Source organism: Empidonax traillii, unplaced genomic scaffold (assembly GCF_003031625.1).
Source record: "Empidonax traillii isolate 1590-97213 ecotype Southwest subspecies unplaced genomic scaffold, ASM303162v1 scaffold372:size565953, whole genome shotgun sequence".
NCBI lineage: Eukaryota > Metazoa > Chordata > Aves > Passeriformes > Tyrannidae > Empidonax > Empidonax traillii.
The window spans coordinates 369,055-385,953 of NW_020955565.1; the positions used below are offsets into that span (position 1 = coordinate 369,055).

The following is a 16,899-nucleotide window of genomic DNA, read 5'->3' on the forward strand; positions in this document are numbered from 1 at the left end:
TCATCTGGTGACTGCAGCTGTAACCCACTGTGGGGGCTTCTCAGTACTGGCACAGAAATCCAAGGGAAACGAAGGAAAGAATGATGTAAGACTAGACAGCGTGTTTGCTGCATGAGGAACTTTTTAAAGCTTCTGCACGTGTGTGTTTAGGACATTCAGATTATAATGATAATTTGAAGTTCTTTTCCAAGTAGAAGAGGTTCTGAGTGCTGTAAGGTGTTGGGATATGAAAGCTCAGTGAACAGCAGACACCCTGCAGGTGTGCAGTGCCACGTTCTGTCTCGCCACAGGGACAGGGGACACGGCGCGTTCTAAAGCTGAACACGATCTGTAATAACTCAGGCTTGGACTGAGGACAAGAGTGTTTTAATAGAGGAATCTGAGGGGTTGTGGGAGAGCCACAGGGTTTGGCACAACCCTTTCCACGAGGTTGTCCGGCTCCTCCTGGGAGCATCCATAATTTATGTATCTTCCATTCATGGCTGCAGCTTGTTTATCTCCCCAGAATAACCAGGCTGGTGAGAAACGCTCGGCACGAGCAAAGAAAAAACAACCTCACCACAATCTGCAGTGCAAGATAACTCACGGGAACACAAAGGACCTTTTTGGGCCACGCCGATAAATTTTGTGGTCCTAAAATGCTGAGACTGCCTCTATTTCAGGAAGTGTTCTAAGATTCAGGTAAAAAAAAAGGTGCCAGAGAGGAGGGACCTGTTTGAACAACCGAGTCTGTGCCTTAGAGGGGTGGCACATCTCATGCCATGTCACGCTGTGTCTCTGCATTGCTTTCCCCATTGCTCCTGAGATATTTTAGCCACCTACTAGTTGATGTTCACTTGGCTGGTTTTTCTAGGAATACAGTAAATTTCCATAATGCTTACTTAACACCAGTGCCATCTGCCGTACTGGAATAGCAGCGGATCCTAAACAGCCTTGGCAGGCCTCAGAAACGCTTTGGAAATGACTGAAGGGAAGTATCACAAGCAGGAGAGTGATATTCCGTGAACAAACCCGGGAGGCTGAGCTAATTTGGGGGCTGTTTTTTCGAGGAGAGGAGAGGAGAGGGTGGCGCAGCCTGCCCGTGCCAGAACAATTCCTGTCGCTGCGTGCCTGGAATCTGAGGCTGCCGCAAATGTTTCTGAACGCCTTAAAATCCAAACGTGAGCTCTGCATTTGATCGCTGTCGGGAAGGGACAGTGAACAGCAGGGTGCAGAGAGGAGAGGGCCGGGGCTGTGTTGTGGCAGGGAAAGGGACAGGATGAGGGATGAATTCTGGGAAGGAGACCAGCCGGAGCGCTGGGAAGCAGGCGTGGATGTAACAAGGACGTGCTTTTTTATTTAGGATGTGTGACCACACGTAGAGGGGGGAGGAGGCACAGCTCTCTGTCGAGATGTTCTGAAACCCCTCACCTTGCCTCCTCTCAGGAAAACTGGGATCTGGAGGATTCCTGCAGCTCTGAGCATGTCTAACAGCCCTTCCCTGCTCCCACAGGAGAGCTGGAGGACCTGTCTTACCTTACAGAGAGATGAGGCCTCTCTGTATCTCCCTGGATGTGATGAGGCCCTCGGTGCCTGGTGTGGATTCAGGCCTCTCTCCCTGTGTTAATCAGGTTTGGAAAGAGGGACAGCAATGTCTAAACCCCTGTCATTTAAACCTCTGCAACCCAGACAAGTAATGTCAGTGCAGGGCTGGATTAACAAATGCTGCCAGCCCACAACCAGCTGCTGCAGAAATACCTTGTGTCAGGGAGCAGTTTGATTCGTGGAAATGACTTAAAATCCCGTGGCTGTGGTTTTTGTCCTTTGCAAACAGTCACAGAACGTGGAGGGAAGAAAGTGTTAATGTCTCGGCAGCCTCTGCCTTCACTCAGCCATAGCAACATCTCAGCAGCAAATGACATGGAAATTGCCCAAAACTCGTAAATAATCACCCCCGAATCCCATTCATTTCTGCTGAAAAGAAACCAACCAAACAAAAAATCATGCAAAATCCTGCTAATGCAGGTTTGTGGTTGCCTGGTAGTTTTTATTGTGTGCCTTTTGATGCTGCAAAACACAGAAGGGACACGGTCTCCCTGAGTCCACTGGTGCTGTTTTTGCCATCTCCCTGCTTCTCTAACGATGCAATCACCTGCATTTAATGGGGTTTGTGTATTTTTCACAGGATCATGATGGAGATCTCTGTATTTTCTTCTTTCTGGTGCTGTAGCATTTTCTGGGGTGAGAAACTGTATAGGCACTGGGGGAATCCCAGTCTGAGAACTCGACTGCACCTCATCCACAACATCTCTTTGCAATTTGTGTTTTACTTTTTTTTTTTTGCCCCTCCAATACAACTGTTTGATGAGAAAGCTCTATCTGTTGTTTACACAAAGCTTGCTAATTCACATTGTGCTTTCTCCGAGCAAGAGTTTTAACCTTCCTTTCCTTTGGTCATCTTGTCACTGAACTAGAATAAATGCATAAGGGATGTTAATTAACACACCTGTCCCTGCAAACCCCGCTCCAAGGGAGAGGGAAATGGCAGCTTCAGACCATATATTCGTGTTGTCAGCAAAACAAAGGCATTTGTGACATTCCTCAAGTTTATTGTGTGTTCTCAACATATTAAGAGTTGCCAAATAAGTGTTTTGCTGAAGCCATCCAAAAACATAAATAGAATTTTAATTCTCCTTTGGAGTCTGTGACCCCAATTACCCTCTGTAGCTCCTTTGAAAGGCTGTGCAACGGAACACATAATTATGAAACACTCTTGAATTACGACACAATGTCAAATTAACTTCAGTTGAATAGCTGGTCTCTGTTAAAAAAAAGGAAAATTCGATTATTAGAAAGCTGGAAGAGGTTCATGTCATGTGGGGTTTGAGACTTCTCAGCCCTTAAGCAGGTGCTCAGTTCGCTCTCATCCCCATCTTTGTACCTGGTGCTGAACTTCAGAGAATATTCTATCAGTTTCCTTCCACATGTCACACATATCTAGGGAAAAAACCCACAGATCAGGACATGGATAAATTAAATTTCTGTATATTTTTAAGAGATTTGTTTCCCTTTGCTGCTGAGGAGGGTGCAGAGGCTGTTGCTGTGTAACCAGAGGAAGGTCTGGTGGGGGCTCTGGTTGGAGAGGCAGAGATGCTGCCATGGATATATCCTGCCTTCTCCCAGGGCTTCTGCTATTGAGGAGGAGCTTTAAAGCAGGAGAGGAATTCCAAAGTGTTCCCCTGTGCAAGTGCTGTCCAGACACACGTGATGGGATTGTTTGGCCTCCCTCAGCCCCACACTTGGCTGCCGAGCTTTGCTGCCCCTTCGCTTCCCTTTTTCCGGTGCCCGGGCAGATTTGCTGGGTGGGATGAATGGATGTGCCCCCTCCCTTCCCCGGGCAGCCACAGGCAGCCTTTCTGTCCCAGCCATCTCCCTGAATACAAACCGGGCCCTGCAGAATCGCATCTTTGCCGCTCTCTGTCCGTTCTTTGTTCCCAGCCGCCTTTTCAGGCCTTTTCAAAACTCAGCTTGTTTCAGAGTGCACAGGGACCCCTCAAAGAGCCTTCTATCTGCACCAGGAATCCTGGCTGGGGAGGGAGCCGAGGAGCTGGGAGAATCTGTCACTAGGCCAGAGTTAACGTAGTAAGATTTCCCTCCTTTTGATCCCCTCTTGGTTTCAGTGCTCATGAATCGCTTCATTTCTGCAGCCCCCTGAGAGAGAAGCTCACAGGTTTGCCCATGAAAATGTTCCCTCCATTTGTGGCTGGAGGTTTGACAGTGCAAAGAAGCAGATGCTTCTACGAGGCACAGTCTTTGTGAATTCAGAGGGCACCTCCTGGCTGGTGAGCGTTCATCCCAGCACCAGTGTCAGTGGGAAAGGTTCTCCTGCAGAACCATGCTCTCTCTTCTGGAGTCAGTGCTGTCCTGTGGAAGTGTCTCTGTGGAAAGCAGAGGATGGGCTGCAGGGGCTGCAAGGAGACTGTCAAATGGTGCAAACTCCAACATTTTCCCATTCCTGGCCCTTACCATATCGATTGCTTTGAGTTCGGCTTGTTCTTCCTCTGAATCTGTTGAGCTCTGTAAGATCCCTTAAGATGCTCTTGGGCTCCACACAAGCGTGGAGGCTCCTTGAAGAACACGAGGTGCTGTGCAGGTGTTTAACTATGCAGGTGAGTGAGGGTGTCAGAGAAGCTGCTGGAGGATGTCCACGTGCCTCATTTCTGGATCTCTGCCCGTGAGCTGTGCAGGCCACACGCTCCTTCCTTTCTCTCTGGCTGCAAAGCCTCTCAGGCTGTCAGACAAGAGAGTGCCCACATGATGGAGAAGTGATTTGGATGCTGCTTGGAGCAGCCTGGGCTAGTGGAAGGTGGCAGGAAGTCAGAATGAGAGGAGCTCGAAGGTCCCTTCCAACTCAAACCCTTCTGGGATTCCACGTGAGGATGAGCCCCTCACCATCCCTGTGTCTTCTAAGTTCTTGTTTATAAGTGCATATTTTTACCTTTGACTGCTGCGTGTTAAAAAAAGTGTCATTACGAACAACTTTCACACGTGCAAATCTTTTAAATACCACGATGAGATCTGCGTGAGATCATAGCATTTATTCCAAAATGCCCAGTTAAACATATGACCTTTGGTTTCAGAAAGTAATTATCCCAAGCTCCTTTCGTGTGGGCTCCCTCCTCTTCCCTCTTTTGGATGATTTGTATGTGCTTTCATGTTTCCATTATAAAATTGCTGGAGGGATATTGCTACCCGTGATTTATATGTCTGCTGCACGTTGGTATTTCCAGTCCTTCTTCTAAAATAGCTGGACAGGTTTAATCTGAAGCTTATAAATCACTGGGTGGTAAATGAAGCGGGATTTTAAATAAGAGATTGTGGAAAAATGAGCTGAGCTTTCTTTTTCACAGTCATCATCATTAGATTTGGCTGTGGCAGAACAGCCTTGCACGAAGCAGGAGGGAAAGCTCCGGGGTGTGGAGCAGTGGGAGCAGTGGTTGTGCAGTGTGTTGTTCACAAGGGGGGTGAGGCACTTCATCGCTCTGCCATCCAGAGCATCCTCCTCCACCTCACCCAGCTGCCAGGGCCCTCCAGGGCCTCACTGCTCAGCACAAAACTGAATCAATTGATGCCTCAGGCCTGAAATTCTGCCTTGATTTGGGACTTCCCTCTGCCTCGGAGGAGAGAGGAGGCTGCAGGTTGGTTTCTGTTGCCAGGACAGTTGGATAGGACGGGTTTAAGTCATTTTATGTTCTGATTTCAGGTAACAGGAGGGGGTCTGTGAGCTGCCCCTTGCCCAGGGCAGGCTTGAAAAAGAGCTGGGGATTCTCAGAGCAGGTGGAAACCTCTTTGTTAGGCACTTGCTGTCCGTGGGGACAGTGGGAATATCAGAGGAGCACCAGGAGAGAGCTGGATTTGGTTGGATCCAGTGAGTTTCAGGCAGGGCACAAAAAATATACTTAAAAACTAAGTGAGAGCTGGTTTGCTTTTCTGTTTGGCTGTGCCAGTAAATGCACAGGACACTAATTCCTGAGCAATCCAGCAGTTAGACATAATATTCCTGCTCACAAACAAACAGAGTCTGATCAGTCAGCTGGTTGAGAGGAAAACCCGGGGTTTGTGATGGCTTGTAGATATTCCTCTCATTTATTGATGTTCATGTCAAACCCCCTCTGCTGGAAAATAGGAGTTTTGAATGTCAGGACTGTGGAATGAGCTCTTGACATCAAACTGATATTTGGAATAAAACTGGGAGGACTGTGGACTGGTTTTGCTGCTGCTGGGGCTCAGTGTCGTGACTGAAAGTCATATATATTTTTCTATAACAAGTATAAAAAGCAAAATAACTTGGAATAATTGTTATCCTGTTGGGAAGAAGGCTCCTGTGATGGAGCAGGATTCAGTCCCACTGCAATTGTGACCTCTAGTGGAAAACCAGTTTGTTCTCACAGTGATCATGCAGCGAATTGCAAAGTAACTCAGTGTTGCAATATTCATTATGTCTCGTGTCATAGCATTTCCAGGACTCATGGATGGTACAATCCCTTCAAGGCACCGTGCTATGTAAAAACCCACAACTTATTCCCACTGATGCTTCTGCAGAGTCTCAGCAGGTTTTTATAAAAGCTGAAGTTTATAAAAATACGGTCTCGGGCTTTCAGGAAGAGGCTTGAAAAAATAACTGCAGAAGCAGAAATTCCTTGGAGAAGGTTCCCTTAGCAGAAGTCCCATTGTTATCCCAGACAATATGTGGCAGCATTACTGGTGTGCAGATCTGCTGAGACACATCTAGACAGCAGCTCTGAGAGCCACTGTGAGGAAAGATTCATCCTGCCGCCAAACGAGCGGGCAGGAAGGTTTGGAGAACACAGCTGGGGAAAACAATCTGAACACAAAGCCCATGGCACAGCAAATGAAAATTACAGCTGGTATTTTTCATATTGGGATGAAGACAAAGCTGTTTATAATCCTAAATAATTCAGATATGTAGGCAGCAGGCTTTCTTTAATCTTTAAATAAAGGCATGTTGTCTTTGTGTTTCTCGCTGAGTGCATTTCTGTACATTTGTGTTTCCACCTCTTGCCCACCAGCAAGCAGCTATTTCATACAGACAGCAGCTTGTTTGGCTTTGAAATAGTTTTGAATTCTGACCAATAGCAGTAAAAAAAGGTGTGCTGTGTCCTTGTGGGCTCAGGTCTGTTTTACTTGGAGGTTTTTTACAGTTTGAGCATGAAGGATGGTAGGTGATAAATCACAGCTCAGCTCCTTGACAAAAATCCCATCCCCCAGGGTACCAATGACATTTGCTTGGTGCCCTGCTCGTTCCATCACCCTGCCCTGTCCATGGAGGCACTGACAGGCACTGAAATGGTGGAGGAGGGAGCACCTGTCACATCCATGGCACCTGCCTCACTCCAGGTTCCCAAAGCTCCAGGGAGCCTCCTCTTCCCCGGCTGGAGTTGGGAAATTGTGCCCTGGGGCTCTAATGATGAACTTTGAAGTGGAGCAGGGAAAAGGGAAGCATTCCCTGGGGACTTACAGCATCTAGTTTTGATGCCACGTAATGATAAGCGTTAGGGAAGAGGGGTTTGTGTGCTGGGACTGATTGAAGTCTCTTTCTTCTTATTTTCAGGGTATGAACATCATCTTCCATGTAGCCTTGGCTCTTTTAAAGGTAAGTGATTTTTTTTGTAATTTATTTTGTTTTATTAAACTGTCTGAAATAGTTTTAATCTTAATGTATCATGTCTAAAGGAACAATAATAATGGGACTTCTGGATTAGGGAGTGGAGGAGAAATACCATCCATTTGGGTAGAGACGGCTTCAAAATTGTACTTAACGATAGATCTGTTTTTATTAAACTTAAATCATGTCATAAAGTTTGTGGAACAGGGAGTACAGTCTGAGGGTTTGAATGTCTCGTGTAGTTACTGGTAAGAAAACAATTCTGATTCATTTGTTTCTGGGCTTGTTTGTAAAATAATACTGGTGGTAGGAACAGGTTCTGGGAAGAGGTAGAGGGACCAGCTTTAAGTGTTTTGTCACTTCTGTTGCAATAAGAGCTTTAGGAGTTGGTTGTAATTCTGCTTTCAGCAGTTCATGTGCAATGTGTGTGCATGCAGCATGCTGCATCTGCGTATTCCTCTGAGCAAATGGCAAGGGAGGTGTTACCCTGGGAAGGTATTTCCATAGTGCAGCCAAAAACGAGAGCAAAGAAAATCCAGGGAAGAGAGAGGAGATTCTGAGTCAGAAATACTCACCTAAGAGCACAGCTCCACGGTGGCAGGGAGATGGAGCTGGTGTTTATAAACAGCTTTATGACCTGCTTTCAGCAGGAATGGCTCTCTGTTGGGGAAGGAAATAGTTTGGTGCTGTGAGACCTGAAGCAATTTTTTTCCTACTCAAATGTGTCCGTAATTTCTCCTAATCATTAGGAACAAAGTGGTCCTAAGGGTCACTCAGGAGCTGCTCTTCCTGAGTGACAGAACCTGAATGTGCTGCAGGAAAAAATGCCTTAAGAACTTTGTTTCGAAACTCAGGTTTCTCTTTAAGTCTGAAATGAATGAAAACAACTCCTAAGGATTTGTTCTTTGTTAGACTGATTATTCTCCCGTCCACAGTCTCTTGGATTATTTTAAGTCTGGCTGAGGGAATCCTTCATCAGCGGAATATCGGAGTCTTCATTGTGTAAATGCCATTTTCCTCGCTCCCAGTGAAGTGTGTGCATCCAAATCCCTCATTAAATAGCAAGGGAAGAGAAGCTTTTACCTGGCACTCAGTGCTGTGTCTCACTGCTCCAGCTGCTGGTGCTCTCAGGGAATGCCTGTTGGTTTGGGAATGACAGTGCTGCTTCTGTGACTGATCACCCCAGACATCTTGGTGTGGCCGTGTCTGGGAAATCAACACTCCTGACACGAGGGGCCTCCTTTCCCTTTCCTTCTCCCGCACTCCCAGTGTGGGATTTCTCCTTGAAGGAGAAGCTGTGGGTTTTTTTGGTCTGTGGCATCCGAATGTTTGTGCCTTTCTGCTCTGCCCAGCCTGCCCGGGCTCCCCAGCTGGTGGCACTGTGTTACAGCGGGAATCAGCCACAGATTTACAGCAGGGAGCAACTGCTCAGGAAGCTGAGCTGGTAGGAGAGCAAATCCCTCACCTCTCGTTTTCTGGGCAGTGCACAATGTGGTGAAGTGCTGGGGTGTGAAAAGAACCCCAGTGTGGACAAACCTGCACTTTAGAACAACTCAACAAACACCACTGAGATCATCAGTTTAAAAATCCCAATGTAACCATTCATTGAGAGTGACAGAGGAAAATGGAATGGGCTGTCCAGGGAGGTGGTGGAGTCACCATCCCTGGAGGTTTTTAAGATGAGACTGGATGTGGCATCAGGGTTGGAGCAAGGGTTGGACTTCATGATCTCGGAGGTCTTTTCCAACCTGGTTGATTTTATGATTCTATGAAAATGTACCATTCCCAGTCCCTTGTCTCATCAGCTAGTTTGTTTCTTTATTGGAAATTAAAAACACTTAACATCTTCATATATGCAAAGAAAAAGAAATCATTTATAAGCTTTCTTTCATATTTTAGTATTTCACAGAATCACAGAGTTGGAAGGGATCCACAAGGATCATTGAGTCCAACCCTTGGCCCTGCCCAGGACATCCCAACAATCATTCCCTGTGCCCCAGAGCATTGTCCAAGCCCTCCTGCAGCTCTGGCAGCCTTGGGGCTGTGCCCACTGCCCTGGGGAGCCTGTTCAGTGCCAACCACCCTCTGGGGGAAGAACCTTTCCTGAGATCCACCCTGAGCCTGCCCTGACACAGCTCCAGCCATTCCCTGGGGGCTGTCACTGTCACAGAGAGATTTCACTGATTAATTCTTAAATGTTTTGTTTCTGATCCTGCAACTCAACAAAACCAGCTAAAGGCATGCTTTGTTTGGGGATTATCAAACTGAGGCAAGTATTAAAGTATTTAATTGTGGAGAATTCCTGCTCTAGATTAACTGCTGTTGTGGCTGGCAACTCCTGGAAAGGCAGGGAGGAACACACAGTCACTGCAAATGCAAGAGTGAACCAGAGGCTTTTAAAACAGGTCCATATCCAAACTGTTCTTTCTGAGGGTTCACCTGCTCAAGGAGTGTGTGATTCAGAGCACATAAACACTTGGCTTGCGGAGGTTTGAGCTGTGTGACTGGTAAGAACATGTTGCTGAATGCCAGAGGAAAGGCACAGTTTTGATCAGGAAGGGGCTAGGGGGCAGCATCCCAACTACAGTGGCAGGGATGGCAGATGTGGATTTAAAAACAAGTGTCAACATCACCTTGGATAAGGAGGGTTATTTGTTATCTTTATTTCATTCCACATCTGGGCTGAAAAGAACCTCCTGAGCCCAAGAACTGCCTCTCTACCCCAGTATGTGCCATGACATCCATTTCAGGACCAGTAACAGCAGCAGCGCTGCTGGTGCAAGGCCATTTCCCTTATCCTGTTCGAATTTATTTCTGATCACTTTACCCTCAGCTGCTCTTACATCAGCATTGTCCTTCAACTCCAGCAGTCCCCTTCCAGCACCACTCACGCTGGTGTTCATCACCTTGAAGTGTTTGTAGAGACCATTCACAGTGTTTATTGAATAAACCAATATTCTCAGTGTTCTTGAACTCCAGAGCATCTTAGTCATTCTCTTCTGCATCGCCTCCAATCTGCAGGAAACTTTTTAGAGGTGACAGGATCTTGAAGAGAGGTCACAGTTAGTTTTCTGCACTCATGTTGTATTTCCTGAGTCCTGAAAGGTCTGCTTCATCTGATAACTCTGAGGATTGTGTTGTTCTCTTATATTTGTATGGGATATTACTGCTCACTAACCAAAGGGCTCCACAAATACTGTTTCTCTTCTTTAGGTGGGGATTTGTGTAAGAGCACAAATTCTGAATAAAGTCACGCTGTACTTCTGTCTCCATTCCCATTTCAGTTCTTAAGGAACACACAGGGAATTGTAGGTTTTCTTTTTTCCCTTTAATTCTTTGGCCAGAACATCTAACCCCTCCTGGGTTTTGCCCACCAGTAAAACTTGGATATTGTGAATGCAGATAATTAAAACATGTCAATTGTCTTTGAGTCAGGAGTGACAATGGCTCAGTCCACTCTGGGAGTGCATTCCATCTTCAAAAGGCTCTTTTCAAGATAACCAGCAGTGTCCACATTAGAATCTAAGGCAAAAAACCCGCATTCCTTATATCTGTACCCCCTTGTTTAGCTCCTTGTGCAGCTGATCCGGGGGTAAGAGCTGACACTTCTGGAAGAGAAGAGCATCCTGACTCTTCGGTGCTGGAGAGGAGAACCAGCTGTTCTCTTTTCAAGGCCTTCTGCATTAGGCAGAGGGCAAGAAATTCAGTTTTTAAGTTTCTCAGCTTGTATTGTTCTTGTATTTCCAGTTCCTAAATTGAAGATGTCCTTAAGCTGGAGGTTTTTTGGGGCTGAAGAATTCCTCCCCTACCCCAAAAAAACAGTACTGAGTGACTTAGTGGAGATGATCTCTTTAGAAAAAGAAATCTGTGCCTGAAAATATCCAGAATCATTCAACTTCCAGACTACTGATTTTCCAACCTCAATAGAACCCATTTCCTATTTTTGAAAGTCCACATTTATCTGCCTGCTGCAAATCCATCCTGCCCTGCCCAGTGAATTTCTTGGCCCATTTGATCTCCTCCTCACACCTAAAATCAGCTCAGTTTCTGTTGGGTGCATGTTGACCATAAATGTTGAATTTTGAGGGTGGAGTTGTGTTCTCTTTCAGGGAGGAGTAGCCTGATAGCAGAGAAAATAACATGAAATTTGTCTGCATTTCCTTAGCACTGATCTAGATATTGATGGTTCCTCCTGTTCCGTGGTCTGTTGGTGATTTCTAGATGTTGGAAAGTGAAGGTGGTGTTTTCAGGGTTCCATCCTATTGCTTTTATTATTAATTATTATGTTTTATAATATGGAAATGTGGCGTGGATGTCTCATGGACGTAGCAAATCTTTTTCGCTCCGTGGGAAAATGTTTCAGGATTGAAGTAAATAAACACATACCAGTAGTCACTCCAGACCACACCTGCAGCTTATCTACCCCGGTATCTCCCTGCCAAGGGTGCATTCATGGGAGGGAACCCGTCAGAGCAGGGCAGTAATGCTCTTTTCTGTGCCTCTGGCAGTCTGTGTCTTGCAGACTCCCTGAGAAGGAGGTGGTGTCTCGTGTTCAACAACCCTGCATGGATTGCTGTTCCGTGGCTTTTTCTGCTGGCTCTTTATAAACATGTGAAAATGAGGAGCTGCAGGGGTTTTCTCAGCTGAATGATCATTTTGTTGGCTCTGAACTGTCACCTGTGACTTGCACGTGAGGGTCCTGTGTCAGGAGGCGTTTTGGACTCGGGATCTCTTCCCTCTCTCCACACCACCCAGGATTTTGTTATTCTGCATATCCCTTGTCACCTTCTATTTTCCAGGCCTAATAACCATAGTCTATTTTTGTCTCCCCTGGAGCCTCTGATGAGATCTATCCCCTCCCTAAAAGCTTTTCTGTCTCTATTATCTGCTTTTTGAGAAGGGAGGACCAGAGTAATGCATAATATCAGCGATGCAAACACACCGTGGAGTTGCAGAACAGTGGCAATCTCTGTTAAAATCTCTGCTAAAATCTCTGTCCCTTCCCCTCTGATTTCCTACCATTTGGTGCATTTTGTTCCCCTCTGCTGTGCCCTGAGCTGGTATTTTGATAGAACTCTCCGCAGTGGCTCCCAGGATTCCACCCTGAGCAGCAATTGTCAGCTCACAGTCTGTCATTAACATGGAAAATTGATGCTGCTCTCCATATGCATCAATTTACATTTATCTGCATCGACTTTCCTGCTGTGTTCTGGTGCCCAGGCACTCAGTCTCTTATTATGGCTGCTCTGCAGTTCTTTACTGTAACCCCTGTCTTTAACTCCCTGAATAATTTAGGAGCATTTACAGACACTGTCACCTCATCCTCCACCCTCTCCCAGACCCCAGCAGGGATCTCTGCTGGAATCTCTGCTGTGGGTGTTAGTTGGTTCATCATGGTCTCTCTTTAGAATGATCCAAACTTTGCGAAATCCAGATTACACAGTTGTAATTAGCCCTGAAGAGCAGAAAGGACAGAGCAATGTCTGATGAGGTAAGAGGTGAGGTTCTCGTTGTGACCGTGACGTCATTTGGATGGATTTCCAGAGCTGTTCTGGTGCACAGTGTCTTACCCTTCTACAGGAATAGGCTTGAAGGAGAACTTCCTTTTGTTCTTCCAGTTTTTAGTCTGTTTAGCTTTTCCAAGTCAGTCAGTTTTGCCAGTGAAATACAGAGATTTAATATTTTAAAATACAGAGATTTGGACAAAAATAAGAGAGAAGGTGGAAGTAAGAATGGCAAGGAGTGTCAAAGTGTGGATGAGGGTTCACTGTGTGAAAGGAGCTCCTGGAAAAACACAGAGCACTGGATTTCAGCTGATAATTAAGGGGGGTTTTGTCAAGCCTTGAAAGTTTTTGGTTTTGAGAGACCTCTTCTTAATCAGAAATCCATGCCTGATGTAAAAACTATAATGGTGGTAGCAGACCACATCTCTTGGGAAGCTAATCCTGTAGTTAATTTTCCTCATTCCTAAAAATTGGCACCTTATTTACAACCTGAATTCATCTGGTTTTAGCTTCTAACTATTGGATCCTATTATGACTTTCTAGAATTAAAGTCTTTATTTAATAATCAGTTGATTCCATTTTTCATAAGCCCAGACCTTAGTGAAAATGAACCAAACCTGAATTTCTATGAGGATCACAGCTATTAGCTGATTAAAGTCTGACTTATGCAATAAAAGAATTTAAGGCTTTTTACGTGGACAGGGCTCTGAATTACCTGTCCTCTTGCCTGTTCTGCCCCCAGGTCACTCTTGACTCTGCTCCTGGTCAGGTCTGTCACCTGCTTCCCACTACTCTAGATATAAGGCTCTTATTTCTTCCTTTTTAATGTTTTGAACAATGTTTCCATTTGCAGATAGAAGATGGAACCTGATGTTTCTAGAATATAATGTTTTATGTAATATGTTTTATGTGATATGTAAATATAATTTAAACAGCAGGTGTTTAAATTAGAATTCAGTAAAAACAGGCAAAGCTGGTTCTTTGCCTTCCTTTCTTCACCCTACAGACCAAATCTGGTGAGCTGGTGATGGAACCTGTGGTGGGTGAATGCTGGGCATTGTGGTGGTACCTGTAGGCAGAATAACAGACTGGAGAATGAACCACAATCTCTGGAACCGCGTGTGGAGGGAGTTTGGGAAGAATGGGAGAGTTTCTATCTCAATTTTCATCAGTCTTAAACTGGAATGAGACTTGTGTTGGTTGTGATGTCTTTTTTCTGAGGCGAGTCGTGGCTCCCCTCCACAAGGACCTTCAGTCAGCACCCAAACTGCTGTAGCCTTTGCAGGTTTTCATCCACAGAACAGTGAGATATTTAAATCAGCTTTCAGAGCTGCACCAAACAGCCCATTCACTGCTGCACGTTTTGGGTGCTTTAGTTGTCTTCAGTTGGCATCATATGTCATCTTTGGCCTGTGACTTCTGCTTTAACCCTTTTCCCACCTGCAGGGATGGAGCTACTTTGGTGATAATCCTTCACTAGGGGTTGTTTATCAGACTGAATGTAATTCATTTATTTCTTTAATCTCTGCCTTTTGCAGTACTTACCTAGGCTTGTTCACTTTAACTTTAAACGATTTTCATATTTTAACTCCTCATGAACTTGTTTATTATTTCAATTCAACAACCCCATACTACAGATTCTTACTTTGGCTGTTTTTCATATAAATACATTTTTTCTTGATACATTAGACAAGTTATTTTTAGAGCTAAAGATACATTTGTTTGCCATGAATGTGCTTTAGATCTGTAGAGCTCCTCACAATATTTTAATTCACCATCTCTGTGTTTGTATGGAATATTGCTGTCAGCTCCAGTGGGGAATGGGTGTTGTTCTGTTGCATATCCCATTTTATGATGAGGCAGCTCAGAAAGGAAGGAGCTTTAAGACAAGCCTGCTAAAATGCAGGCCTATGACATGCAGCAGCAGCAGCAGATGGCAGAGGCACCTGTGCTGTTCCCTGCACAGGAGCAGTGCTGGCCAGCTCCAGGTGTGACATCATTGCCTTTTGCCGGGAAAGGCTTCTAGAACCCCTCCCAAAAGCATGTGCTGCCATCATTCCCCCTCTGCCCATGGTCAGCGCTGGGAACGAGCCGTTTGAATTATTTAACCCCTCCTGCCCAGGGGGGCTGTGCAGGGCCGGGCGGTGGCTGCCCAGCCCCGCTCGCTCCATCCCCGGGGCTGTGCCCATCGCCCTTCCCCACCCGGGAGGGTGGGCGTGTCCTGCCCTACCTGCCCCAGCCTGTGTGCCATCCTTGGGAAGCCCCTCGGATGGACAGTTCACTGTGTCGCTGGGAGGCCCGTGGCTCCCCCCCTGGAGCGCCGGAGGATGCGGTGGCTGTGCCGGGAGCTGGGATTCAGGAGCCGGGATTCAGGAGCCGGGATTCGGGAGCTGGGATTTGGGAGCTGGGATTTGGGAGCCGGGATTTGGGAGCCGGGATTCGTGAGCTGGGATTCAGGAGCTGGGATTCAGCAGCCGAGCCCCTGGCAGGGCTGCGATGGGGGGAGCTGGGGCGGGGGAGCCCGGCCGTCCCCGCTCACCATTGGCTTCTCATTACGGCATTTTCCCCCGAGAGGCTCCCGGTGCCCAGGCACCCCCTCCTCCTCCTCCTCCTCCTCCTCCTCCTCCTTCCCAGCCCCCTCCTTCCCACCCCTTCCTCGCTGATGCTCAGAGCGCTGGTCACGGAGCAGGGATTGCAATGAGCTCATCCCTTTCTCTGAGCAGCCTCCCGACTGCCCGGGCTCTGCTGCCCTTCCCGGCGCCGCTCCCGGCTCCCACACCCCCCCACGGACACTGAGCCCTCCCCGCTCGCCCTTGCTCTGCTCCCAGCCCACCTTCCCTGCCCTCATTCTCTGCCATTTTCCCGCTTTTTGACGTGCATTTTTCAGATCCATGTGCTCTCTGGTTTGGTTTTCAAACCTCCTTCGGACTCTGGCTGAGCCAACACGGTGGATCATATTTTTCCTCGATTCTTAGCAAAGATGCTTTTCCCTTCTTCCTGAGAGACCAAGGGGCGTTGCTGGAGCGGCCATCCGAGCCCATCCCAGGGATCGGGGGCGGCTCTCCTACTCTTGCACTTTCGGAAATTGCCGTTCACAAAGCCTGTTTCTCCTCACTCTGGATACTTATTACTTCCTGCTCATGGAAGAAGGGGTGCCTTGCAAAACCCCAGCTGCCAAGCTCACCCCTCCTGCCAAGAAGTCCCAGGACATGCACGACGAGAGGAGCAAGCTGGTGAATGAATATGCGTGTCGGGTGCTGGAACTTCTGGGCATGGGGCATCGCCTCTTTGTGCCTCGGCTGCTTGCGGTGAGATCACCTTTTCTTGGTGTTAATTCACTGGGAATTTGCCATCCTCCCTCCCAACCCTGCCCCTGCCCCCCGGAGGGGTGAGAGGGCTCTTATTTTTATCTCTTGGCCTCTCATAATCCATCTCCCAAAAGCGTGGAGTCCCGGTTGATGGTAGGTTGGGAGGAATGGACACTGGTCCTGCTAATGGGGACCAGTGCCACTCCTTAACCAGCTCGAGGGATCCAGGGCTGCATTGTAAAAAAACATCTTTCCTAAAGCCGTGGATGCTTTTGTTCTCAGTCCTGAAAACATTCCAGATAAACAGCCTGCCCAGCCGACTTGTAGGTACTGATGCAAAGTGCATTAATGCTCAGCATTTCGGATGTTACACTTGTGACATCAAAGGGTGGCTCTGAACATTCATCAAAAATCAAGCTGTGTTGATGTCTTGAGGCTTTTGACTGTTTCTGTGCTTCATTTTGAAAAGGCAGTTGACAGTGCATAGAAAAGTTGAAAATACCTGCGTGGAATGATCAGGGAAATAAATCCTTAAGGGTGTTTTCATCCATCACAGCTAATGCTGCTCGTGTGTGGAGTGGCCTGCAGTCGGTGTGCACGTTACAGCGCAGAGAAACCACTTCTGTCATTTCTCCTGCTGTAGGAGCAGCCTCAGAGCTCAGAGCAGTGGCAAACCCAGGAGTGGGGCCCTGCTGCTGGCTGGGGCTGCTCGGGGCTGCCGTCACCACCCCTGGCTGAAGCTCCGTGGCCTGGGACACCAGCGTGGCATTGTGGTGTGACCCACTGGTGTGACAGTTCTTCCCTGCTCCCCCCATTTTCCTGTGCTGTTCTGTATTCCCCTGCTGTGGTTGTACAAGTGACTGTCTGGCGTTCTCGTTGCACTCTGCAGTGCTCCCAGAAATGCACGTGCTCTGCGTGCTAC

The 16,899-nt window shown here is 47.1% G+C and overlaps 1 protein-coding gene across 8 annotated transcripts in view; it reads left to right on the forward strand.

Annotated features, from left to right (window-relative positions):
- The window catches only part of RABGAP1L (RAB GTPase activating protein 1 like), a 201,773-nt gene that overhangs the window by 129,645 nt on the left and 55,229 nt on the right, over positions 1–16,899 (forward strand). For 7 of the 8 annotated variants that reach the window (XR_003572253.1, XM_027892846.1, XM_027892847.1 and 4 more), the window contains exon 18: positions 7,112–7,153. Coding sequence is in view for 7 of the 8 variants with exons in the window: in XM_027892846.1 (XP_027748647.1) it covers positions 7,112–7,153 (42 nt within the window). In the remaining variant the exon portion in view is untranslated. Of the gene's footprint in view, positions 1–7,111; positions 7,154–15,321; positions 15,978–16,899 lie in introns of those variants that run through there. The other variant, XM_027892851.1, reaches the window with a different exon arrangement.